The sequence below is a fragment of the Galleria mellonella genome, unplaced genomic scaffold, assembly GCF_026898425.1.
Source record: "Galleria mellonella isolate WM207_F2 unplaced genomic scaffold, CSIRO_AGI_GalMel_v1 utg78, whole genome shotgun sequence".
NCBI classification, from domain to species: Eukaryota; Metazoa; Arthropoda; class Insecta; order Lepidoptera; family Pyralidae; genus Galleria; species Galleria mellonella.
Window position 1 is genome coordinate 4,853,964 of NW_026442151.1, and position 24,046 is coordinate 4,878,009.

General features: G+C 31.6%; 3 protein-coding genes across 3 annotated transcripts; all 3 read left to right on the forward strand.

Annotated features, from left to right (window-relative positions):
• Positions 1-1,920: 1,920 nt before the first annotated feature.
• On the forward strand, positions 1,921-3,860 carry LOC113517344 (catalase-like). Its single transcript, XM_026901999.2, has 2 exons — positions 1,921-2,043; positions 2,451-3,860. Exons 1-2 carry the CDS (start codon positions 1,921-1,923, stop codon positions 3,858-3,860), a joined length of 1,533 nt encoding a protein of 510 aa, XP_026757800.2.
• Positions 3,861-15,014: 11,154 nt separating this feature from the next.
• On the forward strand, positions 15,015-17,238 carry LOC128202195 (catalase-like). Its single transcript, XM_052901590.1, has 2 exons — positions 15,015-15,191; positions 15,607-17,238. The coding sequence occupies exons 1-2, from the start codon at positions 15,069-15,071 to the stop codon at positions 17,059-17,061; spliced, it is 1,578 nt and encodes a 525-aa protein (XP_052757550.1). The 5' UTR covers positions 15,015-15,068; the 3' UTR covers positions 17,062-17,238.
• Positions 17,239-20,154: 2,916 nt separating this feature from the next.
• Positions 20,155-23,556, forward strand: LOC113517343 (catalase-like). Its single transcript, XM_026901997.2, has 2 exons — positions 20,155-20,543; positions 21,438-23,556. The coding sequence occupies exons 1-2, from the start codon at positions 20,421-20,423 to the stop codon at positions 22,890-22,892; spliced, it is 1,578 nt and encodes a 525-aa protein (XP_026757798.2). The 5' UTR covers positions 20,155-20,420; the 3' UTR covers positions 22,893-23,556.
• Positions 23,557-24,046: the final 490 nt, after the last annotated feature.

Below are 24,046 nucleotides of genomic sequence, written 5' to 3' on the forward strand. Positions count from 1 at the left end.
TAGTGCAATGTTTTATATTTTTCATTACTATCTATGACAGAAGAAGAACAGAAGGGATTATTAAGAGGTTCAATATCAAGATTAACGGAATTATGGTTACGACTTTTACCAAACCCTAATGACCTGAGAAATTTCCAAACTTATGCTGGATCACCATTTTTAACAGGTTTATAGATGTGGATGTAGGATTATAGATATAGATACAGATTTATAGTGTGTGTGTGTGTAGATGTTAAACCTCTCTACATAGCCTATTGTAGAGATTCCTAGTACCTATGTAATCATTATGGTATCTGTCTGAAGCCGACTTAAATTTAGTTTTAGCAATATTTTTCTTCTGTATTATGGACTTGATCTTATCTGCAAGCCAAGGTGCAGGTAAATACTTAACCCTGATCGGGCGTATCAGAGCATGTTTATCATACAGTTCTAAAATCAATTTATTAAATAATTTCACTTGCTCATTAATGTTAGTTGCTGTGTCAATACTCAACCAATCACATTCCGCAGCATTCTGTCGTAAACGGTGAATGTCAAGAGAACAAAAATTGCGCTGCTTATGCAGTTATAGTTAGTTTCCTAAAGTTAAACGGAAAATCCATAAGGGTTTTTCGTTTAACTTTGGGAACACAAATTTTATATGACAGGTAAATGAGGTAAATTATCTTACTTTTTTAATTTAATATTTGAACATGAATGAATTTGAATGATCTTCACTGGCGATAGATCGGGCTAGGAAAGAACTGTAAAAGCACCATAAAAACCGACTAATTATTTGAATTATTTAAATATTTTTTGTTAAATAGTTGGCTTTCTGACCATAATACCTTTGTAATATGCCTCTGACTGGATTTATTATTAGAAGACAACTGGAATACACTATTATGGAATACATTTTTGCAATCAATATAAGGTATTTAATTATATAATAAGTATTAGCGATGCACAACTTTACTAATCTGACTACTAATTATTTGACTGAGTAAAACATTTGACTACTAATTTTATTCATTCTATTATCAATGTCAGTCGACTTTACCAGAGGGAGACTTTGTACAAAAGTCGATTGCTTGGGTACTTCTGTCCCATTTTTGTTTCTACCGTGAAGCGGTTGTGTTTGCATGGCTGTGTTTCGGTTTGAAGGGTGGGATATGGCGTGAATTTACCTGAGTCCTCAGGAATGGCAACGCATGGGGGGTATCATGGGCGAAACAGTATACTCTGTTATGTCCATGCTACTGCTCATGTCTATAGGCGACGGTTACCACTTTCCATCAGGTGGACCGTCAGCTTGTTTGCTATTCTAAGTTGTATAAAAAAAAAAAAAAAACTAATGTCGTCCGACTATTAATCAGTCGTTGACGTACGAGTCGACACGAACATAGCTGAGTCGACCCGATCGTTGGAATGTCTTAATTTTTTAATGGATAATAGTTTGCCAATTTGAATTTAGTAAAAATTACCGAGTTTCAATAAAAGCGACTACAGTTTTTATAAGAAATTGAGAAACTATTACAACGCGTATTATAAAATTGATATTTTAGTACTTGGTGGCGTTTTTCCTTTTTTTGTCGTTTTTTTACTAAGATAGTAATGGATACAGATTTATGGAATGAACTTAACAGATTTAGAAGACTTTGTTGTAGTAAGTTACTAATATAAAAATCATTCGAATACAGAAATTAGTATAGTACTAATTATTTAGTAGTTGAATTATAAAATTAGTAATTATTAATTAATCGAATAACAAAATCATTTGGATTCGCGCATCGCTAATAGATATGCATTGAATCGGAAATTGATTGTTTGTGTCTATTTTATTTTGCATTAATTGTTTTGTAACTAAACCCAGCCTAGATGTTATTTAAATCTTGGTCAGACAAATTTCATAACAGAAAAGATTTAGTTGTCGGCAAGAAAATGACTGTGTTTCACACAGTACTTTTGTGGCTTACGGGAGCCGTTTGTGCTTATCATGGTTACGTGAATAATACGTTGGAGCCTGCTGCGCGCCAACTGCTCGATTTCAAACTGGACCATCCGGTAAATATCATTGTTGTGCCTACTTAAAATCAATATTTACCATATTTAATAATATGGTTGATTAACATTAGCTGTATTCAATATAGTCCGTTGTATCCTACCGACCTCAGAATTGCATTCAATTATTTTCATTTATAATATAACTAATAAAAATAATTTGAAATTATAATAATAATAATATCTACGAAATTGAATATTTTTTCTAAGAGAAAAAAGTTTAAATATTAAAATATTAAAACTCGCGTTACATTTATAAATAAGAGAAGTTAATGTTCGACTGAAGAAAAAATTTAAACTACTCACAACTCACATCTGGAAGCTGCGAAGATTGTGATATAGGACAAAAATATTTTACTACTTTGTAATATGTATAAAAGTATAAATAATTTTTGCCATTCTTATTTCAGAAACCTATTGGAATTTTAACCACAATGGCTGGAAAACCAGTGGATATAAGAGATACAACTACTTTGAATAATGATGCTCTCACCTCAAATGAATATTTTTTGGACGATGTAATGCATACCACTGCGGAGAGAATACCCGAAAAAGTAGTACATGCTAAAGGGACGGGCGCATTTGGTTATTTTGAAGTAACTCATGATGTATCCAAATATACAAGAGCTGATGTCTTTAATGGTATTGGTAAAAAAACTCCTGTCGCCGTTCGATTGTCGACCGGGTTTGCAAGTAAAGGAGGAAACGATATCGCCAGAGAGGTAAAAGGTTTCGCTATAAAATTTTATACAAATGAAGGAAATTTGGACTTGTTAGGGTTGAATATTCCGATTTATTTCTACACAGATCCTTCATTATTCAGTCCATTTTTTCATGTTTTAAAAAAAAATCCACGTACAAATTTATTAGATACAACGGCACTATGGGATATCGCAACACTGAAACCCATTATTTTCCATGGATTATTTTGGCTCTACTCAGACTATGGATCTCCAAATGGATACAGAACGATGGATGGATTTCCAATACACACTTATGAATTGAGTAACAAGCATGGAGATAGATATTTTGTTAAATTCAATTTTAGGACTGAACAAGGTTTGGAAAATCTGACAGCAGCCGAAGTAGCGGCAATAACTAGTCAAGATCTGGACTACGCCACAAGAGATCTGTACAATAATATTGCTTTAAAAAATTATCCATCGTGGCGTATAGAAATGGACGTTATGACACATGATATTACCAATGTTGATTACAATCCCTTTGATGTGACGAGATTATGGAAAAATGGCACTTATCACACAGTACAAATAGGTCGGTTAGTACTTGACAGGAACCCTGATAACTTTTTTGAAGCTGTAGAATTAAGTGCATATAATCCTGGCAGTTTAGTTCCTGGCATTAATAGTCCTCCAGATGCAATTTTCAAAAGTAGAACACTAATTTACAGGGACACACAAAATTATCGGTTAGGCATTAACCATAACAGAATCAATGTAAACGCACCGAAATATCTTAAGACATATAACCGTGATGGAGTACCACCAGTGAACGATAATATGAAAGACGTACCGAATTATTATCCAAATTCATTCAGTGGTCCTGTGCCTTTCATTGACGAGTCCCGTCCTAAAGAACGAATAATTGTATTCGACAGTAATGCAGTTGACTTGGAGTCTCCTTCTAATTTCTATAAATATATTTTGAACGATGAAGGTAAAAAACAAAGATTTATTGATAACATTGTCTCGTCACTTGTCCAGGTGGTTCCGGAAGTTCGAGAAAAAGTTCTGAAACTGCTTACGCTTGTAGACTTTGAATTAGGTATAAGAGTTCGTGCAGGAGTAGAGCAAGAGTAAGAGATGAATCTTTGTTGACAATTCATCATTAAATATTATAAAGTTATCCAACTCCTTAGTGTATTCAGAATATACTAATATCATTCTGTGGGATATGTATGTTATAATTCCCCATCTATCAGAATGCTTACCATCAACATTGCTGTCATTTATGCTACGCTATGCGAATCAATAATATGTACTGTATTTTGATATGGGGTGGCATGGGAGTAACAGCATTAATGGAACTTGAGAGAGCCCAACGATCAGTGCTGAAGGTGATGTTAAAGAAATCCTTCAGATACCCTACGACTGCTCTATATAAGGAATCCAACGTTCTGAGTGTGCGACAACTTTACATCCTTAGGGTGTCCTTAGTAATGCACTGCTCCACAATTAACAGTCTGCATTATCCCAGGCTGCTGGAAAAAAGAAACCCTACTGTACACCAAACCTGTGTGAAGTCCTACTTCGCTTCCCGTTTACCACTGTTTATGTTTCCCTATGTTTATAACATAATATTAAAAAAATGTAATATTATCCGATGTTCAGTGAAAGAAGCAAAATTAAAAATACGTAATTGGCTGCAATCTCTAACTTACGTGCATACAGAGGATCTGATAAGACCTGTTTTCTAAAATATTTATTGAAATGCAAGCACACAACACACACGCACACGCACACGCGCACGCGGGCACACATACACACACACACACACACACACACACACATACACACAAACTATTACAAATTATTATATATATTTATATTAAAATTATATTTATCCATATTAGTTAATAGGTTCCCCAGATATAGGCTCGATCCATATGGGGACCGTTGTTAATCAATTTTGTAATCCACTGTTTGAAATAAAGATTATTATTATTATTTATTTACATATGTTTGTAAACTTGAAATTTATGAAATGCAAGTATTCGTAAAAGTTTTACTGTAGCAAACACTACGAATTAAACCATGATGACCAGTTATCTTTATCTATAGTAATATTGTATAGAGGAAAGATTAGTTTTTTCGAAAACTACATTATCAGGTAATGATTTAGGATATTTTTATTAAAAAAAATATTGATATCCTTATGATAATTACAATAATATAACCAAAACCTAAAGTATAAAAAAATTGCCTATTAAAGCTAATATAAAATATTAATTTACCTTTGTACCTATCTACCCGTACGAAACCGGGGTGGATCACTATTTGGAAGGTCATCAAGTGCACAGACGCAAAAAAGATCGCTCCGCTGAACTTAAATTGTTATATATACTAAAAGTTCTCGTTTGGAAGTGAAATTGATATCAATATTTGCAGAATATCCCAAGCCATAAATAATTATAAAATTAAAAGGAACATAAACAATATTTAAAGTAAAATATTATAAAAACAGTTTGAAAAAAGTGAGTTGCATCGGCCCCGGTGAGTCACCCACTGTTTCAACTATTGAAAATAACAAGTCATCGTTAACCGTCACTATTACTCATGCAACACTGAAGCTAGAGACTTATAAATTCACAAAAGAAAATAGATATCCGATAGCGTAACGGCTGCTAGACCACTTTTTTAACGGTTAATGACAAAGAGGTCCGTGGTTCGATCCCCAACAAACGATTAATATTTTTTACAAAAACTGCGTGATATGTTACTGCATTTGAAGTATAACTCCATTTAATGTATAATAGCGGAACTGATTTATCTAATAGACTATAAAGAACCATAAACAGCTTACATTACTTACAAAATCAACAAATAACCTCAAGATGGAGTTGTTATGCGGAAAATGTTGTAATGAAATAAATAATAAACAACAATTGACATGTTCTGTATGCAGAACACTATATCACTTAGATTGCACTGATGTCTCTTTTGGACGTTTTCGTATTATGACGGCAGAAAACAAGGCAAATTGGAAATGTTATGAATGTGTAAGCAAACTGCAGAAGAAATCAACTCCTTGTAAAGCATCGCCTCTTATAAAATACTTCAGCTCACCACATACAGAAAATAACGATAATGTCACACTACGAAATAAGAAATATAGAATAAACATATCAACTGAAAACTCATTTCAATCATTGTCTGATGATAGTGAAGAACTTGGAGGACACACCCTTAATTCAACAAATATATTGAATAGAAGCTGTCCGGATATAGGACTCATGGATTGTAGTAAAATAGAACATATGGAAAGTGAAATTGATATTTTGCGAAAAAAACTAGAAATAGCGGACAACGAAATTAGTAATTTACTCCAGGAAAATTTTGCTTTAAAAAACACAATATTGGAAAATGAGACAATGATTAAAAAACTCACCCATTTTTGTAAATCCAGCCCTAAAATTACATCAATAAAGGAAAGAAGGAAAAGTTTAGAAGCAAAAAAAATAGGGTTTAAACAAGAAATTCACCGGATAGGACTAGATAGAACTCTACCTTTGATTAAAGAAGTAAAATGCAACAGCCCTCTAAGTGAGAAAATATCAAGGAATAAAACAAGAAGCACTTGTACAAATAGAAGTAAATCGGAAGATGTTAGTCCACAATTTAATCTATGTTATAATGAAAACATTAATACAGAGAAATCAATAAATACAGGCACTATAGTATATGATAAAATAAGTAAAATACATATATTTGGGGGCGAACTTGTAAGTGGATTAACTGAGAAAATGTTAGCAGATAGATTTGGTAAATGGAATAATATTTATAGTATTCATGGATTTGTTAAGCCATATGCTACTTCATCTCAAATATTAACTAGTTGTTATAGTTCAACAAGTATAACTGAAAATGATATTATTGTACTATCTATAGGCACTAATGACAAGGACCCATATAAAATTATGTCAGAAATATGTAACATATCATCAAAATTTAAAAACAACAAAATATTTATATTAAGTATAAATACTAATCCCTATCTGAATGTAAAAAAATTAAATTATGAACTGGAAATGCTAATTCAAAATTATTCAAATTGTACATTTTTAAATATTGACTATCCCAAAATAAATCCAATACCAAACAAAATTATTAAAACCATATCTATGAAATTAAATATTGAAATTGATTATCAGGAATATAAAAACACTTACATAAAAAATGTGTACATTATGCATAAAATTAATTACAAAAATGGACTAGAATCATTAACAAATCACAACATTAAAAACGGCGTAAAAATTAATAGCTCCAACAAACCAATAAAGAACAAAAGAACCATAATGGACTACTTTTACCCAATAAATAATAGTAAATCGGTCGAAAGAAAACATACTTCTCTGGATGACATAGAAAAGTTACATTTATTTCGAGACCTCAAACAATACGAATAGTTTAGTAATATTACACCAAAATATTGCAGGCATTCTCAGTAAACAAGAGTTATTTTCAATAACTCTAGATGAATTATCAAAAGACTATAGAGATATAGATGTCATTTGCTTATCGGAAACATTTATAAAATCTGGTAATGAACGAAATCTTTACTTGAATAACTTTGAGCTTGCTGATTCGTATTCTAGAAATCAAAAACGGGGTGGAGTATGTATTTTATGTAGGGATAACTTGGATTACCAAAAAATACAATATTTAAAAGATATGGCTTGTGAGAAATATATCGAATGTTGTGGAATAGAAATACCCAAACTTAATTGTTTAGTAATCTGCTTATATAGAATTCCTGATTGCAATAAATCTAATCTCTTTACATTTATACAGAAACTGGAAGAATTATTACATAAAACTAAATCAAAAATAAATAAGAAAATTATAATAACGGGAGATTTTAATATTAATATGTTGAAAGAAAATAATGTATGTAAGGACTTTGTCAGATTACTTCAAAACTATGGTTTCAAATCTCATATAACTGAACCTACGAGACAAAATTCATGCATTGACCTCATAATTAGCAATGTTCCGGACGCTATGAGTAAGAGACACCACTTAGGTTTATCAGATCATAATACGGCACAATCTCTAGAGGTTCCAATAAACAAGACTGTTAACAAATTAAAACATTATTTTATTACAAAAAGAGATTTTTGTAGCGAAAATATTACAAGATTGATTAACTGTTTGAATAGTCTATCTTGGACTGAAGTTTATAATAAAAAGGATGTAAATGAAGCTTTTAACATATTCTTAGACTTGATAATATTGTTTTATAATTTATGCATCCCAATCAAAAGAATAAAAATAGTTTCAAAGCAGAAAAGTAATTCTTGGATTACAAAAGGTATACGTTTGGCATGTAAAACAAAACGTTACCTTAGATTTAAATATTATAAAAAACAAAATTTAAGAAATAAGATAAAGTACAAGATCTATTCAGCTGTATTAAAAAAGTGTATACATATAGCTCAAAAACTTCAGAATAAAAAAATCATCAGTAAATCTAGTAATATATGTAAAACATCTTGGAAGCTCATAAAGACTAATAATAACATAAAAAAACAATACATAAAACAGATAGTACACAATTGCAAAGTAATTGACAAGCTAGAAGATATAGCTAATGTTTTTAATGAGCACTTCATAAATGTAGCAAAGAATAATTGTTTAAAAAATAATAATGTACGAAATGTTCAACGTATAAATGACAGCATATTTTTATATCCAACGGATCAAAATGAGATATGTAGTATAATACAAAATCAAAAAAACACAAAATCAGTAGGAAATGATGAACTACCTATAAATATACTTAAAGCTACCAAAACTATTATAGCACCCGTTTTAAGTTACTTAATAAATCTGTCATTTCTTCACGGTATATTCCCAGACAGATTAAAAATTACAATTGTAAAACCTATACATAAGAAGCATAATACTGAGCACGTCGATAACTATAGACCAATTGCACTCCTATCAGTATTATCTAAAAACTTTGAAAGAGCAATGCATAATAGAATGACAAAATTTATAAATAAACATAATATATTAAATGAAAATCAAAACGGTTTCCAAAAGGGAAAATCTACTTCTCTAGCAGCTTTTAGACTCGTCAGTACCATTTTGAGTAATGTTGATAAATCTATTGAAGTTACAGCTGTATTCTTTGATATGAGTAAGGCGTTTGATTTCGTTCCACATGAGCTATTACTGTCTAAATGTGATAGATATGGACTTAGGGGTAATGCTTATAACTGGTTAAGAACTTACTTAAGTCATAGAATTCAACGAGTTGAAGTAGCAAATCTTGATGCACAGTTAAACGAAGTATTGTATAAATCTGACGATAAAGTAAAAGACATTGGGAAACCCAAGGAAGTATTTTGGGTCCTTTATTATTTATTTTATTCATAAATGACCTACTGACTATAACTAGACATTTTTGCACTCTATTTGCGGACGATTACGATACCAAATATTTATGACTCTGAGAATGTATATAATAAAGAAATTAATAAAACCGTATCTGATGTTATTAATTGGCTAGAAGAAAATAATCTAAAAGTTAATATAGACAAAACTAAATATATTCAATTTCATAATCAACGAACTAACAAAACATTTGACTTAATGATTAAACACAAAGATCAATTAATTAATTAATGTGACATTGTGAAGTTTCTAGGAATCATGTTGGATAATCACTGTACATGGAAACCACACATAAAAAACCTAAACAGTAAAATTAATAGTTTTTCCTATGTCTTGTGGCGTCTTGTAAATATAGCTGATGAAAGAACTGCTTTATTGGCGTATCATGGATATGTTGCTTCCAATCTTAGATACGGCATTTTGGTATGGGGAAATTCAACAGAATTGGAAAGAGCATTTATAGCACAGAAGCAATGTATTCGTGCTATAAACAAACTCACACCCAGAACTAGCTGTGTACCATATTTTAAAAAGCTGAAACTGCTAATTTTACCTTGTTTATATATTTATGAAACATGTAACTTTGTTAAAACACATACTTATTTATTTGAAAAGTATTGTAATAATGTCGACAATTATCGTGGAAGATATCTAAATAAGCTAATATTGCCTATAATGTTAACGGACCTATATAAAAGAAGTTGTTATCCAATGGCTATCCGGATATACAACAAACTTCCGACCTCTTTAAAGGAATTGCCATCGACACAATTTAAAATACAATTATTTAATTTATTAATTGACAAATGCTACTATTCAATAAGTGATTATATAAACGATGTTGAACTATAATTATTAGAAAACATAATATTTTGACAATACATACTTGATATAATTTTAACATTCGTCATGAATATATTGACAGTTTTATAACAATAATTTCATACTTTTATAATAATAATAAATGTATAATATATAACTTTAATTGAATTACATAAAGAATAATAATAGATTAATTCAAATATGTATTTGCATGTCTGTAAAGACTAAAAGTGAGATCTATATAACATAAATAACCATACCATCTATTATGTACTACTTTTATAACAAATAAATTTCATTTCATTTCATTTCATTTGTAAAATGAAGAGAATACAGCTAAAATCTAAAAAGGCACGGGTAGAGTTGCGAAATACAATATGTTTATAATTTTACTTAAGCACGTAAGATGAAATCATTCGTCAATACAGGCTTGCGTTATACCATTTACTAGAATTAGGCACAATGTCTTCCTCTTACAGCTGTCGCATTAGCCGTCATACCCATATAGCTTTATTCCCTTTAGACAATCTTTTAATTATTATTTTATAATTTTCTTTGGTTATTCCCTTCTTTTACATTCATCCATCATTACATATATTAAATAACTTTTTCAAAACATGATTTTCATTTCTCTGCATAAAATCAGGGAGGTAACTACACGATATTTATAATGTAATAATTGATGATTATAGGAAAATGTATTAACAGCCATCCAGATACAATGTTTAAAAGTCGAAGATCATAATGATCTTCGACTTACATAGGGATACACAAAATTATCGCTTGGGCATTAACCATAGGAGAATCGATGTAAATGTTCCTAAAAACTTTAAGACATATAATCGCGAAGGGGTAGCATCAGTAGATGATAAAACGAAAGATGCAACAAATAATTTTAACGGGCCTGTACCTGACGTCGATGAGGCTCGTCCAGTAGCTCGAATGATTCTATTTGAAAGTAATGCAATTGGAGCCTACTTCTAATTTATATTAAATTATGAAGATAAAAAACAAAGATTTAACGATAACATTGTATTGTTATTTATTCATGTTGTTCTGGAACCTGTAATCTTGTCGCTTACAACTGAAGAATGTACTAGAATCCTTACAATGCTGGAAACCATCCGGGGTCAGTGCGATACAGCCAGGATTGTCGGTGTATCGTTGTCAATAGTACAAAGAGTTTTGCGACGTTACTAGGAAACAGGCTCTAACTTACGTAGACCAAGAACAGGCAGAACCAGGTGTACCACAGCACGAGAAGATCGATACTTGGTGAACACTATGTTTCGTAATCGTTTTCTTAGAGAAGCTGGAACTTACAAATCAGTTTCGACACCTCAGAGAAAGTAACCCAAGCGCATGGACAGTAAGACGACGACATGCTGAAGCTAAATTGAAACCACTTAGAACTGCAAATAGCTCTAAACTGGAGCGTGGTGATCGTATTTAAAAACTAAGATATACCCAGAACCATTTAAATTGGACTATTGAAGATTGGTCGAAAGTTATGTTCTCCGACGAATCAAAATTTATGCTCTACAAGCACGATGGAAAACACAGAGTGTATAGAAGACTAGGGAAAAGATTCAAGCAAGTATACATAGAAGAAAAAGTAGCCTACGGTGATGAGTCTAAACTTGTGTGGGTCGTAATTGCATCTGAGAGTCGCACAGAACTGGTGTTCATAGAAAACAATTCTTTAACTAGCGTAAGATATATGGAAGAAATTCTTAAGGAACACGTTGGGCCATTAATGGTCAATTTGGGTGAGAATGCTATTTTTATGCATGACAATGTCCGACTTCATACAGGTTTCATTGTGAATGACTACCTACAAGAAATGACAATTCCTAAACCCGATCGAGCATGCATGCGACGTGCTATAGAGATGCGTAAAACAACGTAAAGAAACTTGGTGTACAGCATGCCAAACCGCGTAAACGCAGTAATGGAAGCACGAGTAGGCAATACAAAGTATTAAAATTCAAGAAAATTATATTGTTGTACAAAAATGTCATGTTTCCTATTTTTGTTTTAAGGCGAGATCAGCAGTTTTTTTCTTTATGTAATTTTTAATAAATAAAATGTATTGACTTATAAATTTTATTACTTTCATATTATTTTGTCTATTAAACAGCGTTTATTTTAGTAAGCTAGCGTTCTTAGTTTCCAAGATTTATAGGTTTCTTTAGTTGACCCGCATTCATTACTCTCGAATGTATGTTATAATATTGGCATTTAAGTATTCAGTCACGTTGTAAAAAGGATGTTGCTCAAATAATTGTCTTATTTAATTTTTAAAATTATTTCTTGGCAATTCCAATTTGTTCTTATTTCTCGTGGTGTAACTATAATTGGCTAAATTTATGCAAAGAGTACCCCTTTTGTCGTATATTTCTAGTAAAGAATTGTATACGAATAACGATAACACTGTCATTATACGTTGTTGGCTAAAGTAAGGCCTACTAAAGGTGCGTTTACAAATTCCACATATATTTATAGCTCGCTTTTGTTGCTTTAGAACTGTCAACTTGAGAGTTGCATTGGCTCTAATTGTAATACCGTATAATAATAGCGATTAAACATATGCAAAGTATTTTCAGAGTTTTTGTTATTAATTGCTTAAGTTTACTCAAGGCATAAGTTTGGTTAGGCAGAAGCTAGTTTGTTACATAATTTTTCAATATGTGTATCTAGTTTTTGTCATTCGCTAGTAGGTATATGTAAATGTATTTAATTAATAATTACTGTTAGAGAAGTTTTGTATACTTGCAGCAGAGAGGGATGATAGGTGACGATAAAGCAGGCCAGTTGATCCATCGTGATTATTTCAATAATAAATCACTCACAATTATTTTCAAGGAGAACTCCGTGGAGGTCGACCTGATAAGATATATTAAGGTGTTTCCCACGGCTTTGTTCTCGTGAATCCTTATTAATATTATGCGAAAGTAACCTTGTTACCTCTTAGCGCCATATTCAAATACAGTGAAATTAGGTACATACGTACCATATGGGACGGAGAAGGACATAGGCTATTTTTTATCCCGGTCAGTGAAAGCTCGTTAGTATATAAAGTTTCCCATCTGTTAAATTAGGATATAACCCTGTAACAAATTTCATTCAAATTCGTTCAACCGTATTTGGTAACAAACATAAAAACGGCTTAACAAACTTTCACATTTGTAATGTGAGTAGAATCATTGTTTGAAAGCAAAAGGCTATAGAACTGAAATTATGAATCTCGATATATATATTTGATCGCTCTTCATTGACGATACCAAACAAGAATGGCCCAAGCTTTACACGGCCGGAAATAAGTAAGTATGTACCTATACCTACTTATCCACTGTTTGCAATTTTGCGTCCTCAATAGATATAAATAACGCTAACTGTATTTGTATCTTAACATTATTCAAACCATAGATTTAGTATAACGCACTATTCAAACATTCAAATGTAATATAGGCCTTTTTAAAGTAAAAAAATTGTACAGTATTTAATATTTGAACATGAATGAAATGTAATGTTTTTCACCGGTGATAGGCCAGAGAAGAACCGTAACAGCATCATAAAATCTACTACTAATTTGAACTATTTGAATATTAATTTCCTTTTTTTTATGCAACTTATAATGGCGAACAAGCTGACGTCCCACCTGATGGAAAGTGGTAACCGTCGTCTATAGACATGACATAACAGAGTATACTGTTTGTTTTTTATGTGTTTGTATTGTCATTTATTAATGTAGTTATGTTTGTAGTGGAAATTCGAGAAAAAGCTCTGACACTTCTTAAACATGTAGACTTGTAATTAGGTATATAAGTTCATACAGCTAGAGCAACAGAGACAAAGCTGTGGTGATAATTCATCATTAGGTAGATAGATAGATACTTTTTACTGTTTCCTCCAAAAGATTACAATAGTAAACTTATTATAAATATAAACAATTACAAGAAATAATCACAATGAGAAAACAATGGGCGACCTTATCGCTAAAAGCGATCTCTTCCAGGTAACCTTTGGATGGAGAGGAGTAATTATAACTACCAGAGGGAGACTTTGTATATAAGTTGTTTGCTTGGGTACCTCTGGTCCATTCGTGTTTTAACCGTGAAGCAGTTGTGTTTGCATGGCTGTGTTTCGGTTTGAAGGGTGGGATATGGCGTGAATTTACTGAGTACAGAAGAATAACACCTGAGTCCTCAGGAATAGCAACGCATGGGGGGTATCATGGGCGAAACAGTATACTCTGTTATGTCCATGGTACTGCTCATGTCTATAGGCGACGGTTACCACTTTCCATCAGGTGGGCCGTCAGCTTGTTTGCCATTCTAAGTTGTATATATAAAAAAAAAACAGTTTGATCGGAGGCACAATGAAATTCTATTATTTCTTAATATACATGTAATAATGTAAAATATACATATATCCCTACTCATTATATACACTTATATACTATTATACACGTATATATATACATACTTACATACATATACACATATACACATATACATACATGCATATAAATACTTACACAGATAAATAAAAATATATAAATACTGCTTACATGTATGCATAAAACACTAAGTTATGAAATTTTTAGATATCTGAAGAAATAAATATGCTAACCAGACAAATAAACAAATTAAGATGACAACTTGCTCAAATAAAAATCCTTAAGTTTTTTAAAACGAGGTAGACATTTCTAGTGTAAAAATATCCTTTGAAACGATACTAGTATATATATGAACATAAACAGTATCATGGACATAACAGAGTTGTTTATTTTTTGTGGTTGGCTTTTTGATGATAATATCTTTGTAGTATGCCTTTGACTGGATTTATTATTAGGAGACAACTGGAATATATTAGGGAATACATTGTTGCAATCAATACAATGTAATTCATTGTATAATACGTATGTACTGAATCGGAAATTGATTGTTTGTGTCTATTTTACTTGGCATTAATTGTTTTGTAACCAAACCCAGCCTAGAGGTTATTTAAACTTGGTCAGACAAATTTCATAACAGAAAAGATTTATTTGTCGGAAAGAAAATGACTGTGTTTTATGCAGTAATATTGTGGCTTACAGTAGCTATTTGTGCTTATCATGGTTACGTGAATAATACGTTGGAGCCTGCTGCCCGACAACTGCTAGATTTCAAACTGGACCATCCGGTAAATATCATTGTTGTGCCTACTTAAAATCAATATTTACCATATTTAATAATATGGTTGATTAACATTAGCTGTATTCAATATAGTCCGTTGTATACTACATAGTGACCTCAGAATTGCATTCATTTATTTTCATTTATAATATAACTAATAAAAATAATTTGAAATTAGAATAATAATAATATCCACGAAATTGAATATTTTTTCTAAGAGAAAAAAAGTTTTAATATTAAAGTATTAAAACTCGCGTTACATTTAAAAATTAGAGAATTAATTAATGTTCGACTGAAGAAAAAATTTAAACTACTCACAACTCACATTTAGAAGCTGCGAAGATTGTGATGGAGGACTAAAATATTTTACTACTTTGTAATATGTATAAAAGTATAAATAATTTTTGGCATTCTTATTTCAGAAACCTATTGGAATTTTAACTACAATGGCTGGAAAACCAGTGGATATAAGAGATACAACTACTTTGAATAATGATGCTCTCACCTCAAATGAATATTTTTTGGACGATGTAATGCATACCACTGCGGAAAGAATACCCGAAAGAGTAGTACATGCTAAAGGAACGGGCGCATTTGGTTATTTTGAAGTAACTCATGATGTATCCAAATATACAAAAGCTGATGTCTTTAATGGTATTGGTAAAAAAACTCCTGTAGCCGTTAGAATGTCGACCGGGTTAGCAAGTAAAGGAGGAAACGATATCGCCAGGGAGATAAAAGGTTTCGCCATAAAATTTTATACAAATGAAGGCAATTTGGACTTTTTAGGATTGAATGTTCCTATTTATTTCTACACAGATCCTTCATTATTCAGTCAAATTCTTCATGTTTTTAAAAAAAATCCACGTACAAATTTATTAGACATAACGGCACAATGGGATTTTGCAACTTTAAAACCCATTCTTTTACATGGATTGTTTTGGTTCTATTCAGACTATGGATCTCCAAATGGATACAGAAAGATGGATGGATTTCCAATACACGCTTATGAATTGAGTAACAAGCATGGAGACAGATATTTTGCTAAATTCAATTTTAGGACTGAACAAGGTTTGGAAAATCTGACAACAGCCGAAGTAGCGGCAATAACTAGTCAAGATCTGGACTACGCCACAAGAGATCTGTACAATAATATTGCTTTAAAAAATTATCCATCGTGGCGAATTGAAATGGACGTTATGACATCACATGATATTACCAATGTTGATTACAATCCCTTTGATGTGACGAGATTATGGAAAAATGGCACTTATCACACAGTACAAATAGGTCGGTTAGTACTTGACAGGAACCCTGATAACTTTTTTGAAGCTGTAGAATTAAGTGCATATAATCCTGGCAGTTTAGTTCCTGGCATTAACAGTCCTCCAGATGCAATTTTCAAAAGTAGAAGACTAATTTACAGGGATACACAAAATTATCGGTTAGGCATTAACCATAACAGAATTAATGTAAACGCACCGAAATATCTTAAGACATATAACCGTGATGGAGTACCACCAGTGAACGATAATATGAAAGACGTACCGAATTATTATCCAAATTCATTCAGTGGTCCTGTGCCTTTCATTGACGAGTCCCGTCCTAAAGAACGAATTATTGTATTCGACAGTAATGCAGTTGACTTGGAGTCTTCTTCTAATTTCTATAAATATATTTTGAACGATGAAGGTAAAAAACAAAGATTTATTGATAACATTGTCTCGTCACTTATCCCGGTGGTTCCGGCAGTTCGAGAAAAAGTCCTGAAACTACTTACGCTTGTAGACTTGGAATTAGGTATAAGAGTTCGTGTAGGAGTAACAGCAGCTAGAGCAAGAGTAAGAGATGAATCTTTGTTGACAATTCATCATTAAATATTATAAAGTTATCCTACTCCCTAGTATATCCAGAATATACTAATATCATTTTGTAGGATATGTATGTTATAATTCCCTATTTATCAGAATGTTTAAATATGCTTGTAAACTTGAAATTAGATGCAAGTATTCATATAGGTTTAATTGTAGCAAGCACGCGGATTAGGCTAAGATGACCATTTATCTTTATCTATAGTAATATTGTATAGAGAAATGCTTTGATTTTTTTAAAACTATATTATCAGGTAATGACGTGGGCTATTTGTATTTAAAAAAATGGATATCCTTATAAAAATTACAATAATATAACCCAAACTCAAAGTATCAAAAATTTTACCTTTGTACGAATATTTATCTACCAGTACAAAATAGGGATTGACCACTAGTTGTAAAATGAAGGCAACCTATCAGGTACCCCCGGTGTTTATCTCTGTAATAACTGTATATTTTTAATTCTATTTTATGGCATATCTAAACGGTTGAAATAATTTGTATGAAATACAACTAATATGAAACGCACGGGCAAAGTTGCGATGTACAATTTGTTTATAATTTTATTTAAGCATGTAAGATAAAATCATTCACCAACACTGCCTTACAATATCCTAATTATTAAACCGGTAGTTATTATATTAAGATTGCTATTGTTTTGTGTAATCTATATGCATAAAATTAATGCCACTTTTCATTGTAATTTAATAACTCAAAAACGGCTCACCTATCCAAACCAAATGTTTAGGCTTTGTTCCGACTATTTAGTAGATGGTTTATGTGAAGTTTGCACAAAATCGGTCGAGCGGTTCTTCATTTATCACATTTTTTGTAATAAATGAATTCAATAAACCGCGGATCATTTAGTTAATGGGGATTGTGCTGTAAAATTGAAACTTTTTCAGTGTTGACAGTACAAGCATGTTGTTATGCCATTCATGCGGTCATTAATTTTTTTTTTTATTATTTCACTTTATACGTAGCAAAGCACGTACCGGGCCGCTAGTTTATTATATATTTCTATTTTTAGATAAATACCATGTTTTATAGTTTTTGTGTCGTGTTCTTGGCAATTCCAATTTGTTTTTATTTCTCGTGGCGTAACTATGATTGGCTGAATTTTTGCGAATAGTGCCCATTTTATCATATATTTCGAAGTGAAATCTTTGATTTCGAGTAAAGAATTGTATACAAACAATGACGACACCGTCATTATATGTTGTTGGATAAAGTAAGGTCTAACAAAGGTGCGTTTATGAATTCCACATGTAGTCCTTATAATTCGCTTTTGTTGCCTTATAACTTTCAACACGAGAGCTGCATTGCCTCAAACTGTAATACTATATGATATTAGCGACTAAACATATGCAAAATACACCATTCTCAGAGCTTTTTTTGTTATTAATTGCTTAAGTTTACTTAAGGCAATATTATATATTATGATTGGCAGAAGATAGTTACATTATTTTTCAATATGTGATTCATGAAAAAGTGTACTATCGACCGTCTATCCTAAAAATTTTGTACTCTAACTATAATCATAGTTTGTAGTTACCGCATTTAGTATAATGCTGTTAGCTTGAAACCAAATATCTAATAGTTTTATGGTATTATATATCATTTTATTTAATTCTATTTTACATTTATTTCTTAGCTCTACATGTATATTATCAGCAAACAAAGTCACAAATGCTTCTTTTAGTAAATTCGATAGAAGATCATTAATATAATGACCATATTTCACGCAGTGTCAATAACCTCCGCCTCAAATTACCCGCTCATTTTTCTTCTTTATCTTTTAAATCCTTTATTGTCTAGGCAGTTCGCCTAACTCACTACATGCCTCTAATTGGTACATTCAAACTCTCACTAGCTTTAAAATCTTTGTTAAATCCTACATTTAGTACTATTTTTCTTTGTTCTCTTTTTATTTTCCTTCGTCATTTTTTCCTGTTTTATATGTGCTATTAAATATATTTATGTTATATATATATATATATATATATATATATATATATATATATATATATATATATATATATATATATATATATATATATATATATATATATAGTCCAGCCAGAAGTTCTGTTACAGATGAAAATGCATTTTCATTTGTAACAGAACATATGGCTGAACTAGGTATATAAAAAAATTTAAAATTTAACAAAAAGCAAAATTGAAAAGATGTTCAAAACACAGCGGCAGTACAGGGATTTATTCACTTTATTTATACATTTCACCTCATTGCTAACTGTTTAAAAGAGATGTGTTAATTAAAATAATAAAAATAAATAAAATGGCTAGTTTTTGTCATTTGTTAGTAGGTATATGTTTTTATTTACTTAATAATTACTGTTAGATGAATCTTGTGAAATTTGCAACAGAGAGGGATGATAAAGCAGGTCAATTGACCTATCGTGACTAATTCAATAATAAATCAGTCACAATGTTTTTCAAGGAGAACTCCGTGGAGTTCGACCTAATAGGGTATGTTACTGTATTTCCCAAGGCTTTACTCGCATGAATCCTTATTAATATTATGCGAAAGTTCGTTACATTTTAGCGACATTTCCAGTGAAGTTAGATATACACGTACCATATGGAATAGAGAATGTCATTTTTTATATTGGTCAGTGAAAGTTCGTTAGTATATAAAGTATCCTGTCTAAGTAATATAACTTTCCCTGCAACAAATTTCATTCAAATTCTTTCAATCGTATTGAGAAACAAATATAAAAAAGTCTTAACAAACATTCTCATTTATAATATTAGTAGAATCATTGTTTGAAAGCAAAAGTATGAATCTCAACATTTTAATATACGACCGCTCTTTATTGACGTCAGTAAAGAAGAATGGCCAAGCTTCACACGACCACACATAGTTAAGTGTGCAATTATGCAAGATTGCAATTTTGCGTCCTAAATGTATATGAATGACGCCAACATATCTATGCTTTGTTTAATCTTCCAAATTATCTTACTGTTTTTATTATTTAAACATGAATGAATTGGAATGTTCCTCACGCGTAATAGATGGGGCCCAGAAAAGAACTGTAAAAACACCATAAAAATCTAGCACGTATTTGGATTATTTTAATATTTTTTTTATATGCTTGGCTCTCTGACCATATTATCTTTGTGGTATGCTTTTGATTGGATTTATTATTAGGAGATAACTAATACATTGTTGCAACCAATACAATGTAATTAATTGTATAATAGGTATGCACTGAATCGGATATTGATTTTTTATGTCTATTTTACTTTGCATTAATTCTTTTGTAACCAAACACAGCCTAGAGGTTATTTAAACTTGGTCAGACAAATTTCATAACAGAAAAGATTTAGTTGTCGGCAAGAAAATGATTGTGTTTTACGCAGTAATTTTGTGGCTTACGAGAGTCGTTTGTGCTTATCATGATTACGTGAATAATACATTGGAACCTGCTGCACGCCAATTGCTAGATTTTAAACTGGAGCAAGCCGTAAATATTATTAATAAGCGTACTTAAAATCAATATTTATCATATTTAATAATATGTGGAATTCCGCTAGATTGTGGAATTATCTTTTATCTCCTATCTGTGAGAGTCAATCCCTAAATATATTTTTAAAGTTGACTTAAAGAGCATCTTCTATCTTTATGAACTTATATTAATTTATTTGTATAAGTATATGTGTATTTTATATTTACGGTTAAATATGATATAACTAGCTATGCGTAAACTTAAGTCTAGTTCTTTATTGTTTGAAAATTGTCACATTATTGTAAACCGTTTACCCATTGATATTGATGCTTCTTTCTATTTTAGATTTGCTGGAAGAGAACTCTTTTAGAGTTAAGCTTGTCTTTGTACATTTACTTAGCTCTGTTATACCTGTATGTACTATTAGTGTGTAAATAAATAAATTTACTTATTTATTTATTCTTTATTGCACAATAAAATTTTGTACAAATGGCGAGCTTAATGCCATATGGCATTCTCTACCAGCTAACCATTGGCTAACCAAATTAATGATTAACATTAATTGTATCTAATATAGATAGATATAGATACTCTTTATTGTTTCCTCCAAAAGATTACAATAGTAAACTTATTATAGATACAAACAATTATAAGAAATAATCACAGTGAGAAAATAATGGGCAACCTTATCGTTAAAAGCGATCTCTTCCAGGGTTGAATACAAAAATGTTTAAATATTGCTTTGCATTAAAATATTGGAGAAGTAATTAATGTTCAACTGAAGAAAAAATTTAAACTACTTACAACTTACATCTGGAAGCTGCGAAGACTATGATGGAGGACTGAAATATTTTGCTACTTTTTAATACATATGTATAAAAGTATTAATAATTTTTGGCATTCTTATTTCAGAAACCTATTGGAATTTTAACCACAATGGCTGGAAAACCAGTGGATATAAGAGAGACAACTACTTTGAATAATGATGCTCCCACCTCAAATGAATATTTTTTGGACGATGTAATGCATACCACTGCCGAGAGAATACCCGAAAGAGCAGTACATGCTAAAGGAACAGGCGCATTTGGTTATTTTGAAGTAACTCATGATGTATCTAAATATACAAAAGCAGATGTCTTTAACGGTATTGGTAAAAAAACTCCTGTTGCCGTTCGATTGTCGACCGGGACAGCGAGTAAAGGAGGAAACGATATTGCCAGAGAGGTAAAAGGTTTCACCATAAAATTTTATACAAATGAAGGAAATTTGGATTTTTTAGGATTGAATATTCCAATTTATTTCTACACAGATCCTTCATTATTTAGTCCACTTCTTCATGTTTTAAAAAAAAATCCACGTACAAATTTAAATGATATAACAGCATTATGGGATCTCGTAACATTGAAACCCATTCTTTTACATGGATTATTTTGGCGCTACTCAGACTATGGATCTCCAAATGGATACAGGAAGATGGATGGATTTCCAATACATACATATGAATTGAATAACAAGCATGGAGACAGATATTTTGCTAAATTCAATTTTAGGACTGAACAAGGTTTGGAAAATCTGACAACAGCCGAAGTAGCAGCAATAACTAGTCAAGATCTCGACTACGCTACAAGAGATCTGTACAATAATATTGCCTTAAAAAATTATCCATCGTGGCGAATAGAAATGGACGTTATGACATCACATGATATTACCAATGTTGATTACAATCCCTTTGATGTGACGAGATTATGGAAAAATGGCACTTATCACACAGTACAAATAGGTCGGTTAGTACTTGACAGGAACCCTGATAACTTTTTTGAAGCTGTAGAATTAAGTGCATATAATCCTGGCAGTTTAGTTCCTGGCATTAACAGTCCTCCAGATGCAATTTTCAAAAGTAGAAGACTAATATACAGGGATACACAAAATTATCGGTTAGGCATTAACCATAACAGAATCAATGTAAACGCACCGAAATATCTTAAGACATATAACCGTGATGGAGTACCACCAGTGAACGATAATATGAAAGACGTACCGAATTATTATCCAAATTCATTCAGTGGTCCTGTGCCTTTTGTTGACGAGTCCCGTCCTAACGAACGAATCATTGTATTTGAAAGTAATGCAGTTGATTTGGAGTCTCCTTCTAATTTCTATAAATACATTTTGAGTGATGAAGGTCATAAACAAAGATTTATTGATAACATTGTCTCGTCACTTATCCCGGTGGTTCCGGAAGTTCGAGAAAAAGCTCTGAAACTCCTTACGCTTGTAGACTTGGAATTAGGTATAAGAGTTCGTGCAGGAGTAACAGCAGCTAGAGCAAGAGTAAGAGATGAATCTTTGTTGACAATTCATCATTAGATATTACAAAGTTTTCCTACTCCTTAGTGTATCTAGAATATACTAATATCATTCTGTAGGATATGCATGTTATAATTCCCCATTTATCAGAATGTTTACCTATGCTTGTAAACTTGAAATTAGATGCAAGTATTCATATAGGTTTAATTGTAGCAAGCACTGCGGATTAGGCTAAGATGACCATTTATCTTCATATAACCCAAAACCCACAGTATAAAACATTTGCCTATTAATGCTAATATAAAATACAGATATAAGTTTGTATCTATCTACCCGTGCGAAACCGGGTTGGACCACTATTTGTAAAATAAAAAGAACCTATCAGACAGTCCCGGAGTTTATCTATGTAGTAACTATACATTTTTATATTCTATTTTATGCGGATAAAGCCGCGGACGAGTCTAAACGGCTGAAGAAATTTGAATGGAATACAGCTAATATAATAAAACGCGTGAGCAAAGTCGCGAACTACAATTTGTTTATGATTTTACTTAAGCACGTAAGATAATATCATTCATCAACAGTGTCTTGCATTATCCCATTCATTATAATTCGGCACAGTGTCTTCTTTATCTAGCCATCTCATTAGCCGTCATACCCAAACTTAATACTCTTTTAGACAATCCATCCACCTTTCCTTTAGTCATCGCCTTCCTTTACATTCATCCACCATTACAAATATTAAATATCTTCTTCAAAACATGGCTTTCATTTCTCTGCATAAGATCAGATACACATGATATTTATCTATTAATATATATAAAAGAGTATCATTGACTGATTGGCTTATATATCAACGTATGTATAGCTGAAACCGCTGAATCTAGAATTTTGAAATGTTGCAGATAGGTTTTTTTTATATTGCGTAGATAAATATCATCCTTTAACTGTCCATTGCTGAACATAAGCCTCCTTCTTGAGGGGTTTTGCTAGTAAATTCCATGATTGGCAGGCGGATTGGTAACCGCAGTTCGACGCTGCTGCCCATCCCTCGCCCTCCCTTAGTCGCCTATTACGATACCTACGGGAAAGGAAGAGGTGGTATAATCTATGGCGGGGTCAGACGGTCTGTAAATGAATAATTGAAAAGGAATTTTAAAAATGAATCCCTAATGGGGTAAAACGAGACTGAGTTTTAATGGGATTACGTCAGT